Here is a 27,781-nt window from a genome sequence, read left to right on the forward strand (position 1 = left end):
ATAAATAATAATAAATATACTACGACAATACACACATCGCCATCTAGTCCCAAAGTAAGCGTAGCTTGTGTTATGGGTACTAAGATAACTGATGAATAATTTTTATGAATAATATACATAAATACTTATAATATATAGATAAACACCCAGACACTGAAAAACATTCATGTTCATCACACAAATATTGTCCAGTTGTGGGAATCGAACCCACGGCCTTGGACTCAGAAAGCAGGGTCGCTGCCCACTGCGCCAATCGGCCGTCAAGATATATTCTTGGACAACTACGATGCTGACATTATCGACGGTATCTGACTTTGGGATGACGTACTCATTAAACATCAGTTTTGTTTTGTCCACGTTCATCTTGAGGCCTACTCGTCTGGAAGAATTGCTGAGACTAGACAGCATTTGTTCATGCAGCGACTCTGCCAATAACACAATGTCGTGTGATATCGCAAGTGTGAGATGTACTTATTCGCCATTTATGTTCACACCTCGACCTTTCCAGTCCAGTACCTTGAATACATCCTTGAGGGCGGACGTAAAAAGTTTTGGGGATATAACCTCTGCCTGTCTCACTCCTCTTCGAATGTGGATTGGTTGTATTTGATGTTCTTGGACGTGGACGGTCATTGATGCGGCATCTTACAATGAGTTCAGCACTTAGATCAACTTGTCACCGCTGCAGTGAATCCAGAACAGCACAGGTTTCAACAGAGTCAAAAGCTTTTTCGTAGTCCACAAACGCTAAGCAAAGTGGGAGATTATACTCCTGGGTCTTCTGCATTATTTGCCGCAGGGTGTGTATGTGGTCCACGGTACTGAAGCCCTTTCGAAACCCAGCCTGCTCTGGAGGTTGGAATTCGTCAAGTCTTCGTGCGAGACGATTTGTAAAAACCCTTGAGAACAGCTTATATACATGGCTCAGAAGTGATGGTCTATAGTTTTTTAGCAGACTCTCACTAACCCAATCTTACCTCACTAACCCAACCTAACCTCACTAACCCAACCTAACCTCACTTTTTTATCCTCATGGATACCAAGACACCCGGGGAGGTGCCGCTTAACTTTATTAAGAAAAACCAAGTTTTTGGGCTTTCGATTCTATGGATCCACCGAAGTTGATGTTAGCTGTAATGTCAACAACCAGGAGATCAATGTGATGTGGTAATGGATATATGTCATGATGAAGTAAAAAATAAAGACGAGACATAAAATTTACAAATAAATTTATTATTAACTATAAAGCTTCTAAATTCGTCTTTTCCGTGACCTCGCCGCCATTTTTCTTTATATTAGGCGGCTGACGCAAATGAACCCTCTGTATATGTTTCTTCATTGAAGCAGATTGCGTGAACGTTTTGTTGCAGAGGTGGCACTCGTAAGGCTTCGCACCGGTGTGGACCTGAATAAAATAAAGTACGTCACATAAGACAATATAAGCTGACGTCAGAAGTGATACGTGTGTCATCATTAATCGTAAATAGGTATTTTGTAGGGAGTTCCAAATACCACGTCTTATCCTGTCTTCAACGCTGCGTTTATCGGTGTGGGGTCGCTATTCCAGCATCTCGGGGCCCTAACGTCCATCGGTTAACCGAGCTATGTGCCCCGCTAAATACCACTTAGCTTCGCGACTCTTTGAGCTACTTTATTTATTGCACGACTCATGATGCGAAGTATCAGAGAGTGCTTTACGATCGAAAAATTTTTTTTCGCCTCATTTCGGCGGCTATTTTTATTATTATAGCCTTGTTAGTTCACGGAATCAAGATATTTTACATACTATTGTCGAGATAATTTAATGGAGATTAATTCCATACTTTTAAAAAAATGATTTACTGCAATAGAATTGGAAAAAAACACCAAAATAGGTAAAAAAAAATTCTGTCCGTCATGTGTGAAACCCGAAACACTCGAAACAAGAAAAAAAAACAAACACTAAACTTGTGAAAAAATCCATTATTTGAGTTAAATTTTTTTTTTTTAAATTCTAATCGATGATTGTAGGTCACTGAATGCGAATGATTAATTAATTCAGTGTAGTTTAATTGCAATTAATAAAAAACAGCTGTACTAGGAAAGTGATGCACAGGCGCCCCTGGTGGAATAAAATGTACATAATATCTATAGATATAGATATATCACCATCCATGTTAATTTTACATGGATATATATAGATATACAGTCTTGCAGTTTTTTTTTTTTTTTTTTTAATATTTGATAATTAAATGAGCTTTATGAGTAGTGCACTTTTGGATTTTCCAAATTTTTATTTATTTCAAACAAACACATAAAAAGTAAGCCAAAGAATACAGATAAAGTCTGTGATTTCCACACTAGGATTCCCTATGTCGTGGAAATCACTTCCTTCCAGGTGGAATACAATAAAGATAAATAAAAGTAAGTTAATTATAAAACAAAAAAAAAACAAAAACATAAAAAAAAAATTAAGAGAAAAAAAAAACTTAGCATACAAATTCTGTTGGAACAATAATGACAAAAAATTTTCTTTAGTGTGTGTGTGTGCGTGTGTATGATTGTGTTGATGGGTGTGTGACTGTGTTTGCGTGTGCATCCGTGTGTCTCTCTGTGTGTTTATTGTATGTTATATTTATTCTAATATTGTGAGCATTTTTTCTGTTTCTCCGTAGCTTGATTCAATTAACCATTTATCAAGTGTTTTTTTTTACATTTATATCGTGACATTTTTACAATTTTTTAACCTTCGTATAGAGGAATGGTAGAGCAAACAGGTAAAATCTACGTCCAAACTTCGTTCTCAAAAACGGGAATTTATAACGTGAGAGCGTTACAACTGTTAGGGCTGCGGACTTATGGAATCGAAGTATAACGGATTTTATATATAACTGCCTAACACGCAAGAACCCACACTCTGAATAAAGGCTGTCAGTAGGATACCGAAAAGGTTTTTTGTACGCAGTTTTTAAGCCGGCTCTTTGAGTACGTACAAGTTTAAATAAGTAGGCAGTAGTTAAGTAGTGTTTGGCAGAGTGCAAGCTTTATTATTTCTGCATTAGCCACTCTTAAGTCTTCCTAATTTCGGTAATATACCTGTGTAACATAATTAAAATAGCTGTTCTATTCACTCCAAAATCCTTTTAAAAAAACAAAATTGTAATAAAAATTGATAGAAAGAAAAAATTTTTTTGCGTCACTTATACATAATGTTACTGGCTGTGCAAAGCTGTTATAGTGAAGTTCACAACTGACAAGTAAGGTTAGGTTAGTGTGAGGTTATGTTAGGTTAGTAGGGCTAATGAGGTGATTGGATAGAAGCAGGCGTTACTTTACGGAGATCCATAATATATTATGAAAATTAAGCTTAATTTGCTATACTCGCAGGAGAATCTGTATGGTGTAATTTATACTTACTTCAATCCGTATACTCCACACCAAACAGATCCTCGGCAATGAATAATTGTTAAGTACACAAGTAGTCTTAACAATTATTCATTGTAAAGTCAACATCTCAGGAGATTTTATTTTTTTAAATAAAATAAATAAATAAAATCTCCTGAGGATGCTTCGGTTTCGGAGCGAAACGTGCGTAGAGGGTACATTTCGGAGCAAATGAAGCTTAATTTTCATAATATATTAGTGAGGTTATGTCAGGTTAGTGAGGTTAGGTTGGGTTAGTGAGGTTTTGGCTTTTTGGGGAACATTCATATGAGGTTGGACGCACGGGTTTTGGTTTTCGGAGGTTTGATTTGGTGATTTGTTGTTGTTTTCGTTGTTTTTTCCAAAAGCCCTTCTCAGGGCTAGTAGTAGTAGTAGTAGTAGTGGTTGTTGTTATTTTCGTTGTTGTTATTGTTGTTGTTGTTGGTGTTATTGTTATTTATGGTTGTTATTGCTTGTTTTTGAACGGTCGTGCATCCAAACGGCTCTGGTTCGTTGCCGGTGCCGTGCTGGGTTCCACCCCTTGGGGGGGATCGTTTAAGGGCCCTTTTAAGGGCCACTTGATAATTGTTGGTTTTTCGTTTTTCGTTGTTTTTCCTTTCTTTGCGTTGTTTTTCTTTGTTATTGTTACCTACTTTTAAGTGTTAACAGAGGTTGTCGGCTGGCACTTTACTGTGCGGTCCCTGATCGTCGGCCCGCCTGGCTTTCCAGACGGGTGGACCATCGGAGATGACGGATGACTTGGGCTCATCCGGAATGGATGGTGCCCCTGGTCCTGAAACGCGCCCGCGTCGCAGGGCGGTCGCAGTGAGGGGAGGAGTTTCTGCTCGGACCCTTATTGTGGCGAGGTACTCGCGCCGTGAGGACTCGGCCTCGCCAAGCTCTCGCAACTCATCGGTCTCAAGGAGTACGACCCCGATTCCTAGGGGGAACTATGGGTTAGGGAGCGCGACGGCTGAGCTTAGGGCGGCAGAGGAGGAGACGAGGGAGAGCGGATTGAGTCGGTTCCTCCGGGACCGCGTGGTGGGGCGGGCGGCCCATACTACGGTCTTAGACCCAGAGGAGGGGATGGCGAGTGAGGAGTCTTGCCGAGAGGACCCCACCAAGCTCGGCACACAGAAGCTGCGGGCTTGGGCGGGAAGGAGCACGGCGTCCATCATACAGTTGGCTACCAAGTCCAGCCACCTGAAAGGGACGTACGTGAAGAAATTCAAGGAGGCGGCCTCGGAACTCCAGGCCATAGTGGAAGCCCTCACCACGCGGAACGAGGCCGAGGAAACCCGCCGTCTGCAGGCGGATAACAACCGCCTCCGCTCTGAACTGGAGATAATCAGGGCGGAGCAGAAGGCGTATCGGCGGGACTTCACCGAAATGAAGACCGCGATGGCCAAGGAGGCAGCGAGGGAGGCCTCGAAGATGGCAGCTGAGGGAGCTTCGGCAAAGGAAGCGGCAACAGGTGCGCCACCTGCTTCGGCCCTGCAGGCGGACGTCCTGGAGGAGTTAAAAGCCTCCAAAGTGGCCGCAGTTGGGAGGATGTTGGACGCCCGTTTTGCAGGGATTGAGGAGCGCCTTCTACCTGAAAGGGTCGTCCGCCCACCGCTGTCCTCAGACAGAAGGGGCCCGGTTCCTCCCCGTACGGCTGGAGCTCCACAGGCAGTTCGGGGCCTCTCAGCGGCCTCGGAGCGAGCCCGGCCTCAGCGTCGCCTGGGGCACCCCCGGCGACGGCGGGCCCCAGCCGAGCAGCGCCGCAGGAAGAAACCTGGTCGGAGGTGGTGACCCGAAAAAACAGGGCCAAAAAGACTCCCACCAGCAATCTCCCGACGGCAACACCGAAGAACCCTTCCGCGGCGGCCGCTAAGCCCAAGCCAAAGCCCAACCTGGCCCCGCCCAAGACTGCAGCCGTAGTAATTACCCTGGCTCCAGAGGCGGCCAGGAAAGGCGTGACCTACGCTCAGGTCTTGGAGCAGGCGGAGAGCAGGGTAAATCTGGAGGAGCTCGGCATTGGCGCGGGGATGCGGATTCGCCGCTCTGCCACCGGGGGCAGGCTACTGGAGTTGCCTAAAGAGCAAACTCAGGACCAGGCTGAGGTGCTCGCGGAACGTCTCCGAATAGCATTGGAGGGAGTAGCGGAGGTCGTCCGCCCTACGAAAACGGTGACACTCCGTGTTACCGGGTTGGACGATTCTGCCACGGCCGTTAAGGTTGCGGAGGCGGTGGCTCGGGCAGGGGGCTGCTCGCTCACCACGGTTAAGGCAACTTAGGTGCAGACGGGCTCCTTGGGAACTGGCTGGTCCACTGTCTACTGCCCAGTGGACGCGGCCAAAAAGGTTTGCGATGCCGGACGCCTGCTGGTGGGCTGGAGCACCGCCCTCTGCGCTGCTTCAGGTGCATGGGTATGGGACACACGGCGTCTTTGTGCCCCTCTAAAACCGACCAGAGGAAGATGTGCTACCGGTGTGGAGAGGAGGGCCACAGGCACGTAGGATGCGAGAGGCCCCTGCGCTGTGCCGTCTGCGCGGACGCATCTCAGCCGTCAGGGCACATCATGGGGGGGAAGAGCTGCCACCCCCCTCAAGGGAAAGCCCGAGTTGTCCCCTCTCAGAGCGACCGAAGTGGCCCAGCGCAGACCGAAGACACTGATATGCCGTCAAATGAATAGACGGCATATCAGTGTACTCCAGGCGAACTTAAACCACTCTGCGGGGGCTCAGGACCTCCTACTGCAGTCCGCCGCGGAGTGGTCTATCGACATAGTTGTGGCTTGCGAGCCATATTATGTCCCGACCCAGGAACGCTGGGTTGGGGACATGTGTGGCTCGGTAGTCGTAGTTTCGGCGGACGGCGCGGGCCCTCCCCTCTCACCTCTCGAGAAGGGTCTCGGGTTTGTGGTTGCGGGATAGGGACAGTACACCATTGTCGGCCTGTACTTTTCCCCTAACCGCACGCTGGCAGAATTTGAGGATTTCCTCGACTCTGTCAGCGAAGCCGTCCGCCGGCACAACGGAGGGCGTACCCTGGTTCTTGGAGACTTCAATGCCAAGAGCCAGGCGTGTGGGAGTCCCACCTCGGACGGCAGAGGCAGGGCTGTGCTGGTGTGGGCTGTGCACCTCGGGCTCTCCCTACTCAACAGGGGGACAGTCCACGCCTGCGTCCGCGCGCAGGGTGGTTCCATCTTGGACCTGTCGTTTGCCTCCCCCTCGGTTGCCGACAGAGTCGCCAACTGGAGGGTAGAGGACGGGGTGGAGACCCTATCGGACCACAACTATGTCCGATTTGAGGTCTCTACATCCCCGGTGGTCGCGATGGCACCTCCCCAGGGTCCAAATCGCCTTCCACGTTGGTGTCTCACCCAAATGGACCGGGAGCTGGTCAAAGAGGCCTCCATTATTGGACGGTGGGCCTCCTACAGAGATGAGAGGGACACCAGTGTGGGAGAACGGGCGGAGCAGCTGCGCGTGGACCTCACTGAAGTCTGCGACTCTGCAATGCCGAGGGCGCGTGGATGGCGCCGCCGTAAACGGGTGTACTGGTGGTCGGACGAGATCGCGGTCCTACGTATCGCCAGTCACCGAGCCCGCAGGGACTATGTCCGGTGTCGTAGGCGGAACGGACTGGACGTAGTTCTGAAGGAGCAACTGCGGGAGGTTTACGGCCAGGCCAAGAGGGCTCTTCAGCTGGCCATAAGCAGTGCCAAGGAGCGTGCCCGGGAGGAACCGGCCTGAGTAGGGACCCCTGGGGACGCCCTTATCGCGTGGCGAGAAAGAAGCTCCGTAACCAGGGACCCCCAGTAACCCAGACCCTCCAGCCGGAGCTCTTGCGGAGCGTCGTCGAGGGACTCTTCACGGACTCCCAGGGACATGTCCCTCCAACGATGTCCTCCCCGGTACCCCAGACTGGAAGGGGCTCCACCCCTCTGGCTGATAGCAGTTCTGTTCCGCTGATCACCGGGGAGGAGTTGGACGTAGCCCTTGGTCGCCTCCGGTCCAAGAAGACGGCACCTGGACCGGACGGTATCCCAGGTCGGGTCATATATATGACCAGGGAGTATTTTGAGGCAAGACTCCGGGAGCTGTTCAACCAGTGTCTACTGGCTGGACAGTTCCCCAAGTCTTGGAAGGAGGGACTGCTGTGCCTCATCCGCAAAGCAGGGCGACCGCTGGACGCTTCGTCGGCGTACAGACCGATAGTCTTGCTCAACGAGGTCGGGAAGGTCTTTGAGAAGATCCTTGCAGACCCACTCGTTGGGCATCTGGAAACTATCGGTCCAGGGCTCTCGGAGGGGCAGTACGGCTTTAGGGCGGGTCGCTCGACCATTGACGCCCTAGAGTCGTTGAAGGCCCTGACGGATGAGGCAGTTGCCGGAGGGGACGTCATTCTCGCCGTCTCCTTGGACGTCACGAATGCCTTCAACAGCCTCCCCTTTGAGACTCTTCTAGAGGCACTTCGGTACCATGAAGTGCCTCCGTATCTCAGGAGGCTGTTGGAGTCATACCTCCAGGATAGGTGGGTATCTTGGACGGGGAGTGACGGGCAACGAGACCGGCGGAGGGTGCTCAACGGGGTCCAGCAGGGATCGGTTCTCGGGCCGGTGTTGTGGAACATCGGCTTCGATTGGCTACTGCGGGTCCCCATGCTGCCTGGGACGAGGGTGATATGTTATGCGGATGACACCCTGGTCACGGCACGCGGGAGCACCTTCGCGGAGGCGTCCCGCCTGGCCACGGTCAGCACGTCCCTCGTGGTAAGGAGGGTCCAGGCCTTGGGTCTGAGGGTTTCGGTCCCTAAGACCGAGGCCCTCCTCTTCCATGGCCCACGCAGAGGTCCACCACGAGGTGCCCACATCACCGTCCAGGGTGTTCAGGTGGAAATAAAGGCCCAGATGAAGTATCTGGGCCTCACCCTGGACGGACGGTGGAATTTTAAAGGGCACTTTGAGCTGCTTGCGCCCAGACTCGTCGGAGCGGCAGCCGCTCTGGGAAGGCTTTTGCCTAACATCGGGGGGCCGGACTCGGCCTGCAGACGCCTGTATGCGGGTATCGTCAGGAGTATGGCGCTGTACGGGGCTCCAATATGGGTGCACGCACTGTCTCCGCAGAACATTACGCTTCTGCGGCGACCACAACGCGTAATTGCGGTGCGTGCAATACGGGGCTACCGTACGGTGTCTTGGACGGCATCCACACTCCTCGCTGGCGACCCGCCGTGGGACCTGCAGGCTGAGGTGCTTGCACAGGTGCATCGCTACCGGTCAAGTGTGAGGACTCGAGGGGAAAGACCAGGACTCGAGGAGATTGGGAGACTCCGTACCCTCGGAAGGGAGGTCCTGGTCCAGAGATGGAGAGAAGACCTCGAGTCCCCGGTGGCGGGCATCTGGACGGTGGAGGGCATCCGGCCCCACCTAGAGCGGTGGCTGAAGCGGCGCCATGGCGCGATGACATATCGCCTCGTGCAGGCGCTTACCGGACACGGCTGCTTCGGTAAGTACTTGCACGGGATCGCGAGGAGGGAGGCCTCGCCGATCTGCCATGAGTGTGGCGCGCCTGAAGACACGGCGCTCCACACCTTGGCATTATGCGCGTCATGGGCACCGCAAAGACACGCAATGGTGTCACTCCTGGACGGTGACCTCTCGCTGCCGAGTGTTATCAATCTGATGCTCGGCAGTGAGGAGGGATGGTCTACTGTCTCCTCCTTCTGCGAAGCCGTAATGGGCTTGAAGGAGGCCTCGGAGAGGGAGAGAGAGCAGGCGGCTGATGCTCTTCCCCTCCGAAGAAGGAGAAATGGTGGCAGGAAGCGCAGATATGCGCACCTTATGCCACCTCCGTAGACACCATTGCGTGCCTCCGGCGAGTGCGCCGGGGCGTCAAAGTTGTATGCGACCGCGATCCTTTGACGCTCCAACGTGGGCGCGGGCGGCTCCGCTGGGTTTTAGTGGGTATTCAGGCTAATACTTCATCGGCCAGCGAGTCCCACATACCCTGCTGGAGGCTGCACAGTTCTGGCTGCGCAGCCTCCAGGAGGGATGCCTAAACGCATTTCCCAGCGTAAAAAAAAAAAAAAGGGTTAGTGAGGTTAGGTTGGATTAGTGAGGCTATGTTGGGTTAGTGAGGTTATGTTGAGTTAGTGAGGTTATGTTGGGTTAGTGAGGTTAGGTTGGATTAGTGAGGTTAGGTCGGACTAGTGAGGTTAGGTCGGATTAGTGAGGTTAGGTCGGATTAGTGAGATTAGGTCGGATTAGTGAGGTTAGGTCGGATTAGTGAGGTTAGGTCGGATTAGTGAGGTTAGGTCGTATTAGTGAGGTTAGGTCTGATTAGTGAGGTTAGGTTGGATTAGTGAGGTTAGGTTGGATTAGTGAGGTTAGGTCGGATTAGTGAGGTTAGGTCGGATTAGTGAGGTTAGGTCGGATTAGTGAGGTTAGGTCGGATTAGTGAGGTTAGGTTGGATTAGTGAGGTTTAGGTTGGATTAGTGAGGTTAGGTTGGATTAGTGAGGTTAGGTCGGATTAGTTAGGTTAGGTTGGCTTAGTGAGGTTAGGTTGGCTTAGTAGGGTCAGTGAAGAGCAGCCGACAGCGCAGTGCTCGGGCGGCGCAACCATATATCGCGGCATCTGAGTTCGAATCCTGACGCTTTGTATGAACTTTTGTGTCTATTGAAAGGAGAGACGGTTAGCACTCCCCTTGACAAGGATGGAACACATAAAATGGTGAAGGCACAACTTTACCACATTTTGAGCAATAATCGCACCTCGGATTAACCTCATTGGTTACGATATTGCCTCTGTGGTTGTTGTTATTTCGTTGTTGTTATTGTTGTTATTGTTGATGTTATTGTTATTTATGGTTGTTATTGCTTGTTTTTAAACGGTCGTGAATCCAAACGGCTCTGGTTCGTTGCCGGTGCCGTGCTGGGTTCCACCCCTTGGGGGGGATCGTTTAAGGGCCCTTTTAAGGGCCACTTGCTAATTGTTGGTTTTTCGTTTCTCGTTGTTTTTTCCTTTCTTTGCGTTGTTTTTCTTTGTTATTGTTACCTATTTTTAAGTGTTAACAGAGGTTGTCGGCTGGCACTTTAGTGTGCGGTCCCTGATCGTCGGCCCGCCTGGCTTTCCAGACGGGTGGACCATTGGAGATGACGGATGACTTGGGCTCATCCGGAATGGATGGTGCCCCTGGTCCTGAAACGCGCCCGCGTCGCAGGGCAGTCGCAGTGAGGGGAGGAGCTTCTGCCCGTACCCCTATTGTGGCGAGGTACTCGCGCCGTGAGGATTCGGCCTCGCCCAGCTCTCGCAACTCATCTGTCTCAAGGAGTACGACCCCGATTCCTAGGGGGAACTATGGGTTAGGGAGCGCGACGGCTGAGCTTAGGGCGGCAGAAGAGGAGACGAGGGAGAGCGGATTGAGTCGGTTCCTCCGGGACCGCGTGGTGGGGCGGGCGGCCCATACTACGGTCTTAGACCCAGAGGAGGGGATGGCGAGTGAGGAGTCTTGCCGAGAGGACCCCACCAAGCTCGGCACACAAGAGCTGCGGGCTTGGGCGGGAAGGAGCACGGCGTCCATCATACAGTTGGCTACCAAGTCCAGCCATCTGAAAGGGACGTACGTGAAGAAGTTCAAGGAGGCGGCCTCGGAACTCCAGGCCATAGTAGAAGCCCTCACCACGCGGAACGAGGCCGAGGAAACCCGCCGTCTGCAGGCGGATAACAACCGCCTCCGCTCTGAATTGGAGATAATCAGGGCGGAGCAGAAGGCGTATCGGCGGGACTTCACTGAAATGAAGACCGCGATGGCCAAGGAGGCAGCGAGGGAGGCCTCGAAGATGGCAGCTGAGGGAGCTTCGGCGAAGAAAGCGGCAACGGGTGCGCCACCTGCTTCGGCCCTGCAGGCGGATGTCCTGGAGGAGTTAAAAGCCTCCATAGTGGCCGCAGTTGGGAGGATGTTGGACGCCCGTTTTGCAGGGATTGAGGAGCGCCTTCTTCCTGAAAGGGTCGTCCGCCCACCGTTGTCCTCAGACAGAAGGGGCCCGGCTCCTCCCCGTACGGCTGGAGCTCCACAGGCAGGTCGGGGCCCCTCGGGCGGCCTCGGAGCGAGCCCGGCCTCAGCGTCACCTGGGGCACCCCCGGCGACGGCGGGCCCCAGCCGAGCAGCGCCGCAGGAAGAAACATGGTCGGAGGTGGTGACCCGTAAAAACAGGGCCAAAAAGACTCCCACCAGCAATCTCCCGACGGCAACACCGAAGAACCCTTCCGCGGCGGCCGCTAAGCCCAAGCCAAAGCCCAACCTGGCCCCGCCCAAGACTGCAGCCGTAGTAATTACCCTGGCTCCAGAGGCGGCCAGGAAAGGCGTGACCTACGCTCAGGTCTTGGAGCAGGCGGAGAGCAGGGTAAATCTGGAGGAGCTTGGCATTGGCGCGGGGATGCGGATTCGCCGCTCTGCCACCGGGGGCAGGCTACTGGAGTTGCCTAAAGAACAAACTCAGGACCAGGCTGAGGTGCTCGCGGAACGTCTCCGAATAGCATTGGAGGGAGTGGCGGAGGTCGTCCGCCCTACGAAAACGGTGACACTCCGTGTTACCGGGCTGGACGATTCTGCCACGGCAGTAAAGGTTGCGGAGGCGGTGGCTCGGGCAGGGGGCTGCTCGCTCACCGCGGTTAAGGCAACTCAGGTGCAGACGGGCCCCTTGGGAACTGGCTGGTCCACTGTTTACTGCCCAGTGGACGCGGCCAAAAAGGTTTGTGATGCCGGACGCCTGCTGGTGGGCTGGAGCTCAGCAGGAGTCCAGGCACTGGAGCACCGCCCTCTGCGCTGCTTCAGGTGCATGGGTATGGGACACACGGCGTCTTTGTGCCCCTCCAAAACCGACCGGAGCAAGATGTGCTACCGGTGTGGAGAGGAGGGCCACAGGCACGTAGGATGCGAGAGGCCCCTGCGCTGCGCCGACTGCGCGGACGCATCTCAGCCGTCAGGGCACATCATGGGGGGGAAGAGCTGCCACCCCCCTCAAGGGAAAGCCCGAGTTGTCCCCTCTCAGAGCGACCGAAGTGGCCCAGCGCAGACCGAAGACACTGATATGCCGTCAAATGAATAGACGGCATATCAGTGTACTCCAGGCGAACTTAAACCACTCTGCGGGGGCTCAGGACCTCCTACTGCAGTCCGCCGCAGAGTGGTCTATCGACATAGTTGTGGCTTGCGAGCCATATTATGTCCCCACCCAGGAACGCTGGGTTGGGGACATGTGTGACTCGGTAGTCGTTGTTTCGGCGGGCGGCGCGGGCCCTCCCCTCTCACCTCTCGAGAAGGGTCCCGGGTTTGTGGTTGCGGGATGGGGACAGTACACCATTGTCGGCCTGTACTTCTCCCCTAACCGCACGCTGGCAGAATTTGAGGATTTCCTCGACTCTGTCAGCGAAGCCGTCCGCCGGCACAACGGAGGGCGTACCCTGGTTCTTGGAGACTTCAATGCCAAGAGCCAGGCGTGGGGGAGTCCCATCTCGGACGGCAGAGGCAGGGCTGTGCTGGTGTGGGCTGTGCACCTCGGGCTCTCCCTACTCAACAGGGGGACAGTCCACACCTGCGTCCGCGTGCAGGGTGGTTCCATCGTGGACCTGTCGTTTGCCTCCCCCTCGGTTGCCGACAGAGTCGCCAACTGGAGGGTAGAGGACGGGGTGGAGACTCTATCGGACCACAACTATGTCCGATTTGAGGTCTCTACATCCTCGGTGGTTGCGATGGCACCTCCCCAGGGTCCAAATCGCCTCCCACGCTGGTGCCTCACCCAAATGGACCGGGAGCTGGTCAAAGAGGCCTCCATTATTATAAGGTGGGCCTCTTCCGGAGATGAGAGGGACACCGGCGTGGGAGAACGGGCGGAACAGCTCCGCGCGGACCTCACTGAGGTCTGCGACTCTGCAATGCCGAGGGCGCGTGGATGGCGCCGCCGTAAACGGGTGTACTGGTGGTCGGACGAGATCGCGGTCCTACGTACCGCCAGTCACCGAGCCCGCAGGGACTATGTCCGGTGCCGTAGGCGGAACGGACTGGACGTAGTTCTGGATGAGCAACTGCGGGAGGCTTACGGCCAGGCCAAGAGGGCCCTTCAGCTGGCCATAAGCTGCGCCAAGGAGCGTGCCCGGGAGGAACTGCTGGAGGGTCTGAGTAGGGACCCCTGGGGACGCCCTTATCGCGCGGCGAGAAGGAAGCTCCGTAACCAGGGACCCCCAGTAACCCAGACCCTCCAGCCGGAGCTCTTGCGGAGCGTCGTCGAGGGACTCTTCCCGGACTCCCAGGGACATGTCCCTCCATCGATGTCCTCCCCGGTACCCCAGGCCGGAAGGGGCTCCACCCCCCTGGCTGATAGCGGTTCTGTTCCGCTGATCACCGGGGAGGAGATGGACGTAGCCCTTGGCCGCCTCCGGTCCAAGAAGACGGCACCTGGACCGGACGGTATCCCGGGTCGGGTCATATTCACGACCAGGGAGTACTTTGAGGCAAGACTCCGGGAGCTGTTCAACCAGTGTATACTGGCTGGACAGTTCCCCAAGTCTTGGAAGGAGGGACTGCTGTGCCTTATCCGCAAAGCAGGGCGACCGTTGGACGCTCCGTCGGCGTACAGACCGATAGTCTTGCTCAACGAGGTCGGGAAGGTCTTTGAGAAGATCCTTGCAGACCGACTAGTTGGGCATCTGGAAACTGTCGGTCCAGGGCTATCGGCGGAGCAGTACGGCTTTAGGGCGGGTCGCTCGACCATTGACGCCCTAGAGTCGTTGAAGGCCCTGACGGATGAGGCAGTTGCCGGGGGGGACGTCATTCTCGCCGTCTCCTTGGACGTCACGAATGCCTTCAACAGCCTCCCCTTTGAGACTCTTCTAGAGGCACTTCGGTACCATGAAGTGCCTCCGTATCTCAGGAGGCTGTTGGAGTCATACCTCCAGGATAGGTGGATATCCTGGACGGGGAGTGGCGGGCAACGAGAGCGGCGGAAGGTGCTCAATGGGGTCCCGCAGGGATCGGTTCTCGGGCCGGTGTTGTGGAACATCGGCTTCGATTGGCTCCTGCGGGCCCCCATGCTGCCGGGGACAAGGGTGTTATGTTATGCGGATGACACCCTAGTCACGGCACGCGGGAGCACCTTTGCGGAGGCGTCCCGCCTGGCCACGGTCAGCGCGTCCCTAGTGGCAAGGAGGGTCCAGGCCTTGGGTCTGAGGGTTTCGGTCCCTAAGACCGAGGCCCTCCTCTTTCATGGCCCTCGCAGAGGTCCACCACGAGGTGCCCAAATCACCGTCCAGGGTGTTCAGGTGGAAATAAAGGCCCAGATGAAGTACCTGGGCCTCACCCTGGACGGACGGTGGAGTTTTAAAGGGCACTTCGAGCTGCTTGCGCCCAGACTCGTCGGAGCGGCAGCCGCTCTGGGGAGGCTTTTGCCCAACATCGGGGGGCCGGACTCAGCCTGCAGGCGCCTGTATGCGGGTATCGTCAGGAGTATGGCGCTGTACGGGGCTCCAATATGGGTGCACGCATTGTCTCCGCAGAATATCACACTCCTGCGGAGACCCCAACGCGTAATCGCGGTGCGTGCGATCCGGGGCTACCGTACGGTGTCTTGGACGGCATCCACACTTCTTGCTGGCGACCCGCCGTGGGACCTGCAGGCTGAGGTGCTTGCACAGGTGCACCGCTACCGGTCAAGTGTGAGGACTCGAGGGGAAAGACCAGGACCCGAGGAGATTGGGAGACTCCGTACCCTCGGAAGGGAGGTCCTGGTCCAGAGATGGAGAGAAGACCTCGAGTCCCCGGTGGCGGGCATCTGGACGGTGGAGGGCATCCGGCCCCACCTAGAGCGGTGGCTGAAGCGGCGCCATGGCGCGCTGACGTATCGCCTCGTGCAGGTGCTTACCGGACACGGCTGCTTCGGTAAATACCTGCACGGGATCGCGAGGAGGGAGGCCTCGCCGATCTGCCATGAGTGTGACGCGCCTGAAGACACGGCGCTCCACACCTTGGCAGTATGCGCGTCATGGGCCCCGCAAAGACACGCAATGGTGTCACTCCTGGACGGTGACCTCTCGCTGCCAAGTGTTATCAATCTGATGCTCGGCAGCGAGGAGGGATGGTCTACTGTCGCCTCCTTCTGCGAAGCCGTAATGGGCTTGAAGGAGGCCTCGGAGAGGGAGAGAGAGCAGGCGGCTGATGCTCTTCCCCTCCGAAGAAGGAGAACAGGTGGCAGGAGGCGCAGATATGCGCACCTAATGCCACCTCCGTAGACACCATTGCGTGCCTCCGACGAGTGCGCCGGGGCGTCAAAGTTGCATGCGACCGCGATCCTTTGACGCTCCAACTTGGGCGCGGGCGGCTCCGCTGGGTTTTAGTGGGTATTCTGGCTGATACATCATCGGCCAGCGAGTCCCACATACCCTGCTGGAGGCTGCACAGTTTTGGCTGCGCAGCCTCCAGGAGGGATGCCTAAACGCATTTCCCAGCGAAAAAAAAAAAAAAAAAAAAAAAAAAAGTAGGGTCAGTGAGTCACTCACTATGTAGTGTCTGTTGAGGGCGGGCTTCTGTGCGAAGCGGAGTCCGCACACACCGCAGCAGTACGGCCGCTCGCCGGAGTGGACGCGCTGGTGTAAGCGCCAATGCTCGCGGCTCACGAAACGCGCAGCGCACAGACCGCACGAGTATGGCTTCTCGCCGGTGTGAGCTCGTTGGTGGTAGCGGAGCGTGGCGTTGGACTGGCAACAAGAGTTTTAGTGGTAAAGCTCGTTCCGGAAATAGACCCAGGGCGGCTTTGCAGGACGTGTTCCTTGCATACGCTGCGAAGTGTGTTTATAGGCGATGGTGGCACCGTCGAAGACGTCCCGCAAAGGGTTTTCGTTTTCCATACTTATTTATTTGTTTATTAGTAATCAAATTATTCTGGTTATGTCTATACTTTTATAATATGATTCCTAAGGTAATTTTGGACCTACCAATGCATAAGTTTAAAGAATGTGTTAAAACACATTTATTACAGCGAGGTTATTATACAATTGATGAATTTCTTAATGACAAGGTTGCTTGAAAGCATCCGGCTCCGCTTTCATCTCTCACAAGATAGAAAAATGAATTTTGAAATGTAAAATGTAAATTGTTAATGTTGGAAAAGAGCAACTTTTTCGTTTCTTGCCGGCTACTTCTCGGTAGAATCTGCCTTCCGAACCGGTGGTGGAGTCACTACACACAGACAGACTTGACGTTTCAAAAGTGCTTATATTAGGCCTACTTGAAATAAATGAATTTTGAATTTGAATTTATGGGCTCATCTTAATCTTACTAATATTATAAATGTGAAAGTGTTGATTTTTGTTACTCAATCACGCAAAAACGGCTGAAGGATTTGAATGAAATTTGTTGAGGAACGAAGCGAAGACCACGCAGTGACGTGTTAATTTCATATTTGACCGATACTCAAATAATCAACCGATCGACGTCCACTGCTTTTGTCCATAGGTCTTTTAGGGCGTTCCAAACTTCACGATTCTGAGCTGCTTGTATCCAGCGACTCCTCGCGACTCGACTTGATGTCGTCTGTCCACCTGGTTGGGGGTCGACCAACGCTGCGCTTACCTGTGCGGGGTCGCCACTCCAACACCTTGGAACCCCAACGTCCATCGGTTCTCCGAGCTATGTGCCCCGCCCATTGCCAATTCAGTTTCGCGACTCGTTGGGCTAAGTCGGACGCTGTACGCAGTCACAAATACCTCGCCTATGTTACGATATGTTACGGTCCAGGCAAGTAAACTTTGAAATGACATGTTGTTACATATCCGAGCCCGGTCAAGGCTTCTGTCATTCGGAGTACGGATTACTGTCATAGTTATTTTTATTGCACTATTTGAAATAAGCAAGATACGAAATACGCTTGAAAAGTGAAAGAAAACTGCAAAAAACTCTGGACCATAGCAGAGTGATTCTGTAAAACTGGAATGTCGCAAAAGTGAAACGTACATGCATGTTGAAATATGATCTTATTTGACACTTTCAACTAATAGACTAATTCGTTGAACCTTCTATTTTGGTTCTCACTGAAGTAACAATAAAACAAATGCATGGTGAAAAGTGAAAGAAGTAAAAAATTAATATAAAAATTTTCGGAACCGACGGCATTTGAACCTGCGACTCTCTTGCAATCGCGGCCTGAACGCATTAACCAAATAAGCTGCGGGTGTCCAAACGTCGATACCGAAATTTGTATATGCCTTTTACAGAGTCTTAAGCAACTATAGCTCCATCTTGTAGGAAACTTTGCAGTTTCCATCTACTTTTTCAAAGGTCCATATAACAATGAGACACGTTTGAAATAAGAAACCTCACCTTTGAAAAAGTAGATCGATACTGCAACGTTTCCTACTAGATGACGCTACGGTCGCTATGAGACTGATGTAAAAGGCATATACTAATTTCGGCCTCGACGGTATGCGAGCCGTAGCTCAATTGGTTAAATTCCTCGGGCCGCGATTGCCAGAGAGTCGCAGATTCAAAGCTGTCGGTTTCGAATATTTTTATATGCATTTTTTACTTCTTTGACTTTTCACTATGCATTTGTTTTATTGTTACTTCAGTGAGAACCATAATAAAAGATTCAACGAATTAGTCTATTAGTTGAAAGTGTCAAATAAGATCATATTTCAACATGCATGTACGTTTCACTTTTGCGACATTCCAGTTTTACAGAATCATTCTGCTATGGTCCAGAGTTTTTTGCAGTTTTCTTTCACTTTTCAAGCGTATTTCGTATCTTGCTTATTTCAAATATAATTATAAAATTGATAGTTCCCCCAAGTGTAGGTAGAAACACTAATACAAAAATTATGAGTGACATGTTACTAAAGTGAAAGAGATATGTTTGATAGTGTGAAAGTGAAATGTGGAACTCACCGTGCAATGCTTGCCGCACACTTCGCAGACCACGTTCTTATTGTAGCGCTGTCCGAGGTGCATACGTTTCACATGCATGTGTAGTTTGGACCTACTTGTGAATGTTTTGATGCACTGTAAAAGTGAAAGCGTTAATGTGTAAAGTAAACACTTTATAGCATAGACAGTTTTTCTTTTTTAATCTACTATTGGTAGCCTAGTGCTTAAGGATTTAAAGACAGATTATCACTCCAACTTTCGCGAAGGCCGAATGGCGCAGTGGGCAGCGACCCTGCTTTCTGAGTCCAAGGCCGTGCGTTCGATTCCCACAACTGGAAAATGTTTGTGTGATGAACATGAATGGTTTTTAGTCTGGGTGTTTATCTGTATATTATAAGTATTTATGTTTATATTCAATATAAATGTGTATATTCATATAAAAATATTCATCAGCTATCTCAGTACCCATAACACAAGCTACGCTTACTTTGGGGCTAGATGGCGATGTGTGTGTGTATTGTCGTAGTATATTTATTTATAATTTTATTACATATAATAAAATTGGAGTGTATGTTTGTAATATTGAAATAACCGTTTTTACTACATGTACATGAATATATATACGGTAACATTTTTTGTCTGTCTATATGTTTGTTCCAGCTAATCTCTGAAATGTCTGGACCGATTTTGAAGGGATTATTATTGGCAGGTAGCTGATGTAATAAAGAGTAACTTATGCTACGTTTATTTTAGAAAAAATCTTCCATATCAACGTAAGATTATAAAAATTAAGGGCACCTACACAAACTTTCACTAGGCAACTCTTTTTTTAATCTAACTTGTCTACGGTTCTGTGGCAAGAACCATAGACAAGTGTAGAGTATTTTGTGTTTGCATTGTCATATTTCTAATTTGAAACGAAGGTTATGAAAAAAAAACAGTTTTTTTTAAGTGTCAAGTGTCAGTTTTCGAGTACCCTAAACTTCACGCAAAATCCGCAAAATCGGTGACGTAATTTTACTTAGGAACCTAACGTCGTCAGACGTCACAATAGTTATTTATAATAATTATATGTGTTGTATAAGAATGTATAACAAGTAGTTTAGTTTACAATATTTTTATTTAAGTATAAATTTTTAGTCAAAAAAATTCAAAATTCATTTATTTCAAGTAGGTAGGGTAATATAAGCACTTTTGCAACGTCAAGTCTGTCTGTGTGTAGTGACTCTACCACCGGTTCGGAAGGCAGGTTCTACCGAGAAGAAGCCGGCAAGAAACTCAGCAGTTGCTCTTTTCCAACATCAACAATTTACATTTTACATTTGAAAATTCATTTTTCTATCTTGTGAGAGATGCAAGCTGAGCTGAACGCTTCCAAGCAACCTTGTCATTAAGAAATTTAACTATTATATAATAAACCTCGCTGTAATAAATGTGTTTTAAAACATTCTTTAAACTTATGCATTGGTAGGTCCAAAATTACCTTAGGAATCATATTATAAAAGCGTATACTCAATCGCATCGCAATATTGCCGCACCAACCCGTTCCTTATAAAAACTACTTTCGCCAAAGGTTGTTTGGGAGAGATCTCTTTAGCGATAAGACCGCCTTTGCACACCTAAACTTGTTTTTTTTTTTTTTTTTAATTTTTTTTTATCTCTTTGTATTTTGTTTTTGTGTTTGCAATAAAGAATTTAATAATAACAAGAGTTCGTGAAACGTTTTTTTCGCTAGGGATCTAGGTTCAGCCTTGTACGTGTTACCTGTCCGGCTTACCTGTCCGCAAGGTATCTCCACGGTGGGTGGCGCTGCGTCAACCACTTCCGTGGCCTTCGGCTTCAACTCCTTTGCGTGCATGCGTTCGTGCCTTTCGCGATCGATCTGAGATACTGGCTTGTCGCATATCCTACATTTCGACCTGCGCATGAGTTTGACAAGTTAATTTTTTTTTTACTACCTCAATACACACATCGCCATCTAGCCCCAAAGTAAGCGTAGCTTGTGTTATGGGTACTAAGATGACTGATGAATATTTTTTTATGAATAAAATACAAATAAATACTTATAATATACAGATAAACAGCCAGACACTGAAAAATATTTATGTTCATCACGCAAACTTTTTTTATTTTTTATTTAGTTTAGTTTTTAATTATTCTATTTATGTTATAGTGTAGGGCGTAGTGATGGGTCATAGATACCAGATAAATAAATAAATAAATTTTCCAGTTGTGGGAATCGAACCCACGACTTTCGACTCAGAAAGCAAGGTCGCTGCCCACTGCGCCACTCGGCCGTCAACTTAGCTTGACTGGAAGCTCACGCCGGCATCAGGTGTCAGTTTTAGGAGGCGACAAAATTATAACAAAGCGTGATGACAACTAAAACGTAACTACATTTTTCGCAGCGACCCTGCTTTCTGAGTTAAAGGCCGTGAGGTCGATTCCCGCCTGGAAAATGTTTGTCTAATTTTGTACGTAACCGATTAATCCTATTTTATTAAAAATAGACCGAGAGACTAAAATTCATGCAATATTGATATCTAATCTCGGGTACCCTACCCGCCTAGTTGATATACATTTTATATTAACTTATAATAATATTGATTATTACAAGTTAATTTGTCCGTTGGTGGTTTTTATTTATGATTATTAATGCTACCCTCAATAATAAAAAAAATAGAATACAAGCAACTTCAATTTCTAGTTTGTCACCCTGATCTGAACCTATTCGTTTCTACCCCAAATTTGATATTTCTCTTTTTTCTTAGAAACTGTTCCATATTACAATTACTTTAAGTTCAAATAAGATTGAAATAATGTTAATTGAAAAGTAGCAAAAGGTATATCTAAATAAAGTGGTAGAGTGAGTCACTACGAATATACGTAATTGACGTTTCAAAAGTGCTTATAAAGTAGGCCTTTTCTTTTGAGAATAAATGTCTATAAACTTATTTTTAAAACAAGTCACTCACCCGTTCTCCTTCCAAACGGCATTTTTATGCTTCTGCGATGACAGTAAGTGTAGATTGTACGCGTCTAATGTATGGAACTGTATTCCGCACTCTTTGCAGTAACTGTCAGAAGTGGGATCGGGCACCATTTCCGATTCCTAAGCAACAAAATAAAATTTGTCATACATTAATAATTGTTCGTTGTACATTACATTCATTGAGAGATAAATTTAAAGATTTTAAAATAATGACAGTGTATAGTCAGTACATATTTGAAAATTTAATGTACGTCCATAAAAACATTTCTAAATTTAAGAAAAAATGTGACTGCAATAATTTAAACATTAGAAGTAAGAATAAACTTACAGTGCAATATACTAGGTTACATAAAATTCATAATTCGTTTAAAGGAAATTGCATACAATTCTACAATAAACTACCAATTGACATCTTGGAGATGTCTCTTAAAAAGTTCAAAGTTTGTATTAAACGTAAGCTTATAGAAAAGTCCTATTATAGTATAAAGGACTACGTAAACGATAAAAAAGCTTGGGTGTAAATTATTGCTCTAACCAGGTTGCTCTTCTAATAATTTAAAATTACATTGTGAGATGGCGATAACAAAAAAAAAAAAAAAAAACACCCGGCTAAGTTTGTTGTGGGCTTCTTCTTAGACCGGGACGCGTTTGGAACCCTCGTAGCTTTAGTTTTAAGTTTACGAATGTGGTTATCGCCATCATCTCACTACCGTGTAATTCTTATGTACGCATCAAAAGTGCCACCTGTGGGCCTACTTGAATAAAGATATTTTTGACTTTGACTTTGACTTTGACATTCTAAGTTCAATGTATCAGTTATCTGGCAGTAATGGAGTGAGACATACTGCGAAGCGATTATGGTCCGTCGATCCGGATTTTTTAAACTGGATGTACACTGCTGACCGTTTCGTCATGTTTATGTGCTTTGCTCATAATGTCCGAGTAGGCCATTCCCCCCGCGCTCCTGGCAAACTTACTTGCTTGGGTTACAAATAACTTTGCGTATGTAAGAGATTGGATATTTACTGCTTACCGTGTCGTGGTGTAAATTTGCTTTGCACATGTCTGAGCAGGCCATGCCCCCCCCCCCACACTTGTGACAAACGTATTCGCTTAGGTTACAATGACTTTTGCATATGTATGAGTCTCAACTGAGTGAGACTTACTGCGAAGCGATTATGGTCCTTCGAGCCGGATTTTGCTATTCAAAACTGGATGTGCACTGCTTACCGCTTCGTTGTGTAAAATTGCATTGCATATGAGCCTGAGCAGGCCATGTCCTTCCACATTTGTGTCAAACGTACTCGCTTAGGTTACAATGAGTGAGACTGCGAACTTGATTATGGTCCTTCAAGCCAGATTTTGCTACTTAATGTGCATAATGTCATAGCAGGTCATCCTCCCCCGCACTCCTTGCAAACGTACTAGCTTAGGTTACAATGACTTTTGCGTACTGAGTAAGACCGTGATTATGGTCCTTCGAGCCGGATTTTGCTATTTAAAACTGTATAGGCACCGTGTCGTCGTGTTAATGTGCTTTGGACGTAGGCCTGAACAGGCCATGTCCCCCCTAAGGTTACAATGAGCTTTGCGTACTGAGTGAGACTAGGGACGTGATTATGGTCCTTTGAGCCAGATTTTGCTACTTAATGACTGCGGACATGATTATGGTCCTTCGAGCCGGATTTTGCTACTTAATGTTTCTGTATGTGTATTACCGTCTACGTTTGCTTACCGTCTCATCGTGCTTATGTGTCTTGCTCATGTGCATAAGAAGTCCGTGCCTCCCTGCAAAGCTCTCACCGCACTTGTGGCAAACGTGCTCGCTCAGGGTACAGTGAGCCTTGCGCATGTGAGAGAGGTAACTAGTGGGTTTGCTGAAACCAGTAATATTTATATTAATACCAGCTGTAGCTCGCGTTCTTATTCCGCGTTTATAACGATTCTTTTTAAAACACCAGCTGGCACCGTTTGTTATACTGGGATAAAAGTAACCAATGGTACTCTCCGACCTCAATTAACTCTATGCCAAGTCAAGTCGATTGGTTACTAATTTATGAATAATAATAAACTTTTATTTCAAGTAACCCAGACTCATTTGTTAGTATTACTATGTTAGTAGGTAAAGTCATTGCTTAGCCATCTATTCGAAATAGACTTGATACAATTTGAGCGAACGTGTACCTTTCATCCTGGGGATAGGCATAGGATACCATTTCATCATCGCATGGGTCTCATCTCGCAATGTGAAGGGGCCGTAGTCCACCGCGCTAGCCTAGTTCGGATTGGTGGACCCCACTCCGGCTTCCAGAACATTATGGACAACTCTCGGCATGCAGGTTTGCACTGCTGGACAAAGGTCTATTGTAGGGAGTTCCAAAATCCACGGTCCTGGGCCGCTGGCTTCCAGCGGCTCCCAGAGACTCGTTTGATGTCGTCTGACCATCTCGTCGGGGGCCGACAAACGCTGCGGTTACCCTTACAATTACTATTTTATAAATTTAAAATACATGTAAAAATTTGCGGAACCGACAGGATTTGAACCTGCGAATCTCTGGCAATCGCGGCCTGAGCGCTTTATCCAATTAAGCTACGGCTGTCCTACCGTCGATGCCGAAATTAGTATATGTCTTTCACATCAGTCTCATAGCGACTGCAGCGTCATCTAGTAGGAAACGTTCCAGTTTCGATCTACTTTTTCAAAGGTCCATATTACAATGAGACAAGTTTGAAACAAGATATGACACATTGCTTTTTTATATTTTTTATTAAATTTATAAAATTGATGGTGTAGGTAGGTAAAAGCACTAATAAAAATTACTATTTTAATATTCAAAACGCACATAGCTTAGAAAAGTGAAGTGAATTCGAAGTCCAACCGACTGGGTAATCACCGCTTTTGATAAGATCTATATCCCATGAGAAAAAACAGTTTCCGTTACATTATTGAAACACTCAGTTAAGTATAAAATGTGATAGTTACATGAATTGTCTGTCGCATAGCTTGCACGGGTATTGGTGTCCGTTGTGCCAGCGTTCATGGACCACTGCTTGATTTCTGTAAACATTTTTTTTGTAAGTGAAGTTAGCGTGCACTTCATACATGCACAAAAGCACTGCATACCCAAATTATTTTATATAGCTCGTATCGGAGGGGAATTTTGAACCACTTTATGCGTACCTTGGCCAAAAACCCTGTGCACGCCTCTGGTAATGATGCAGTCTTAGATGTTTTTTTTTTCATTCCTCTACAATTTAGCCCTTATTGCAAACTCACCTGATGGTACCTGTTTTACCGGGCTAACCTGTTAGGGAGTAAGGCAGCTATGTATAATTTTTCTTAAATTTTAAACACATACCCCAAATCGGTTTCTTCAAGACATTGTACCGGAACGCTAAAACACTTCCCACCAGTCACGCTACACCGTATTGGTCAGACTTATAAGTTTTGGAGAACGGTTTTATTATTTATATATTGCAAACCAACAATCACATAATAATTAAGCCAAAGAATACGGTCAAAGTCTGTGATTTCCACACTAGGATTCCCTGTGTCGTGGAAATAACTTCCTCCCAATGAAGATAAATAAAGGTAATTTAATCATTAAAAGTAGAGATGGTCGTTTTTGTAAAAACGTTTTTGAACAACGATGCCAGTACTCGATGCCGGCATCCGATGCCAATATATTGAAAAACGGATGCCGATGCCGATGCGATGCCCGCAACGAGTGCGGTACCGTGCCGAGCGAGACAGGTGACCACGCAACGGAGAACGGGCGCGACGGCGCATCGGTACTCACTACTCGGCACCGACCGACAACGCCGCGCACCAAAATCCAAATCGAAGATGTCCGACGACGTATCTCTCGCTCGATATAGATAGATAAAATAAAATACACAGTGAGTTTGTTTATAACTTTTGGTATTTAGCTTAGGTACAAGTAGAAGTAGTTTCGTTAAATAATAGGCATCAAATCAAATGTTATCATTATGGTACCGTTGCCGAGTATCGATACGCAGACTTCAGTCAGCAATCAACATCTAATCTTGGTAAATTCCGTTGTCGAATCGATGCCAAAAAAAACGATGCCGGCATCGGATGCGGCTTACTTAGAAACGATGCGCATCGATGACAAAATATTACGAAAACGCCCATCTCTAATTAAAAGCAAATAAATAAGAAAAAAAAATTGAAAACGTTACCGTAATCAAACTATAGAATTAATTAAATCATTATAAAATTTATGTACCTATGCGTTTCGTGTTGACACAAGCCGCATGGGGAGCGATAGCGTCCTCCTGCAACACTGCCGTTAGTTTAAAAGAAGTTCTAGTGGATATATGTATTCCTGGTAGAATCTCCTTAGCGCGATGTCGAATTGGAGTCTATAAGAACAGCGCCATCTAGCGTCGGAAGCGATAACTAACTCGTAACTCATAAAAGTAATGCGAAACAAATGCGGATGGTTCGGACCGAGACCTCAGGCTGTTAAACTTTATCTTCTTCAACCTAGTTAGTGCGAATAAGACCGCAGATATCAAGCCGCTGGCTTGGGTGGCTTGGGTGTTTGGACAAGCTTCATGAGCATATCCCCCCCTTGTTGTAAAATATTCTTCTTAACTTGTTATCCGTGGCGCCATCGTGTCACAGCGACGTCACTATGAAAGTTTGCGAATTTCAAAAATTACGGAAATCGCAAATGATGTTGAATCTATTTCCATCACAGCGGATATATGGACATCAAGTACAAACGATTCGTATATGGTTATTACTGGTCATGATATCAATAAAAAATACTGTCACCTGAAATCCTTCTTGTTAGAGTGTGTACTTTTACAGGGATCACATACCAGTGCCAACTTAGCCACGGAACTGTTACGAATAACAGAGGAAAGTGTCAGAATAAATCGTGTTAGCAGATAACGGTGCCAATATCAAAAAAGCTATGGAGGGTAGAGGTAAGGAGAGTCATCTGTGTATATGAAAAAGTGTCGTCAAAATGTATTAAATTAGGATGGCGCCACATTTGCATCAGGGTAACTCTTAAAAGAAGCGCCAAATATAAATATTGTTAGAGTAGGCTTGAAAAATAAACAAGGTAAACAAAGAAGTAAGGTTATATTTACCACAATATTTTGTACAATGTAAGTTGTTGAAATTCTCAATAATTAACTACTTTAGTCGATAATGACATTAAATTTTTTAACTCGGCATACTTCAATTCATCTACGATTGCTACATTCATACCATACCCTGTGCATCCACCAGCGCCATTGTGGAGGATTTTTGAACTGTTATTTAGCGCAACAACTGGACACTTTTTCAACTTTTCTCCCATATAAGATGACTCTCCTTACCTCTACCCTCCATAAAAAAAACCATGATAGATATAGGCTGGAAGCATTTTGCTTGCTACGCACACACGCTTCATTTAGCCGCCCAACTTGGATTGTCTGGGACACAACAATTATATCGATTTAATTAATAAAGTAAAACTGTGGTTGCTTTCTTCAAAACATCCGCTGAAGCGTGGGAAAAATTAAAAAAATCCAGGCAGGAAATACATAAAAGACCTCTACAATATGTAAGCACGAGATGGAATTCTACATTCTACATGATGCAGAGGATTGTAGAATTAAAAGAAGAGGTGAATAGTGCGCTCTCTAACTTAAACGCCAATACGATATTGTTAACTGCAGCTGATTGGGAACTTTGTGAATACATTTGCAACCTTTTAAAACCCTGTGAAGCAGTTACAAAAGAATTAAGTGCTCAGAAATATGTAACAGGAAGCGTAGTAATACCTATAACAATAGGTTTAATTAAATCATTATAAAATTTATGTACCTATGCGTTTCGTGTTGACACAAGCCGCATGGGGAGCGATAGGGTCCTCCTGCAACACTGCCGTTAGTTTAAAAGAAGTTCTAGTGGATATATGTATTCCTGGTAGAATCTCCTTAGCGCGATGTCGAATTGGAGTCTACAAGAACAGCGCCATCTAGCGTCGGAAGCGATAACTAACTCGTAACTCATAAAAGTAATGCGAAACAAATGCGGATGGTTCGGACCGAGACCTCAGGCTGTTAAACTTTATCTTTTTCAACCTAGTTAGTGCGAATAAGACCGCAGATATCAAGCCGCTGGCTTGGGTGGCTTGGGTGTTTGGACAAGCTTCATGAGCATATCCCCCCCTTGTTGTAAAATATTCTTCTTAACTTGTTATCCGTGGCGCCATCGTGTCACAGCGACGTCACTATGAAAGTTTGCGAATTTCAAAAATTACGGAAATCGCAAATGATGTTGAATCTATTTCCATCACAGCGGATATATGGACATCAAGTACAAACGATTCGTATATGGTTATTACTGGTCATGATAACAATAAAAAAGACTGTACCCTGAAATCCTTCTTGTTAGAGTGTGTACTTTTAAAGGGATTACATACCAGTGCCAACTTAGCTACGGAACTGTTACGAATAAC

General features: G+C 47.9%; 1 protein-coding gene and 1 non-coding gene across 7 annotated transcripts in view; one reads left to right on the forward strand and one right to left on the reverse strand.

Moving 5' to 3' along the window:
• Positions 1 to 1,212: 1,212 nt before the first annotated feature.
• Positions 1,213 to 27,781, reverse strand: part of LOC120635850 (zinc finger protein 2-like) — a 40,069-nt gene continuing 13,500 nt past the window's right edge. For 4 of the 6 annotated variants that reach the window (XM_039907039.1, XM_039907038.1, XM_039907040.1 and 1 more), the window contains exons 8-14: positions 24,280 to 24,354; positions 23,032 to 23,173; positions 21,280 to 21,416; positions 20,082 to 20,223; positions 18,326 to 18,439; positions 15,943 to 16,140; positions 1,213 to 1,405 (exon numbers count right to left, since the gene is read on the reverse strand). In XM_039907039.1, coding sequence (XP_039762973.1) covers positions 1,241 to 1,405; positions 15,943 to 16,140; positions 18,326 to 18,439; positions 20,082 to 20,223; positions 21,280 to 21,416; positions 23,032 to 23,173; positions 24,280 to 24,354 — 973 coding nt within the window. In that variant the 3' untranslated portion in view covers positions 1,213 to 1,240. The remainder of the gene's footprint in view (positions 1,406 to 15,942; positions 16,141 to 18,325; positions 18,440 to 20,081; positions 20,224 to 21,279; positions 21,417 to 23,031; positions 23,174 to 24,279; positions 24,355 to 27,781) is intronic. The other 2 variants (XM_039907042.1, XM_039907043.1) reach the window with 2 other exon arrangements.
• LOC120635889 lies at positions 10,062 to 10,148 on the forward strand. Its single transcript, XR_005659308.1, has one exon. It is a non-coding gene; the product is annotated as a U6atac minor spliceosomal RNA (small nuclear RNA).

This window comes from Pararge aegeria, chromosome 27 (genome assembly GCF_905163445.1).
Source record: "Pararge aegeria chromosome 27, ilParAegt1.1, whole genome shotgun sequence".
Classification (NCBI taxonomy): Eukaryota; Metazoa; Arthropoda; class Insecta; order Lepidoptera; family Nymphalidae; genus Pararge; species Pararge aegeria.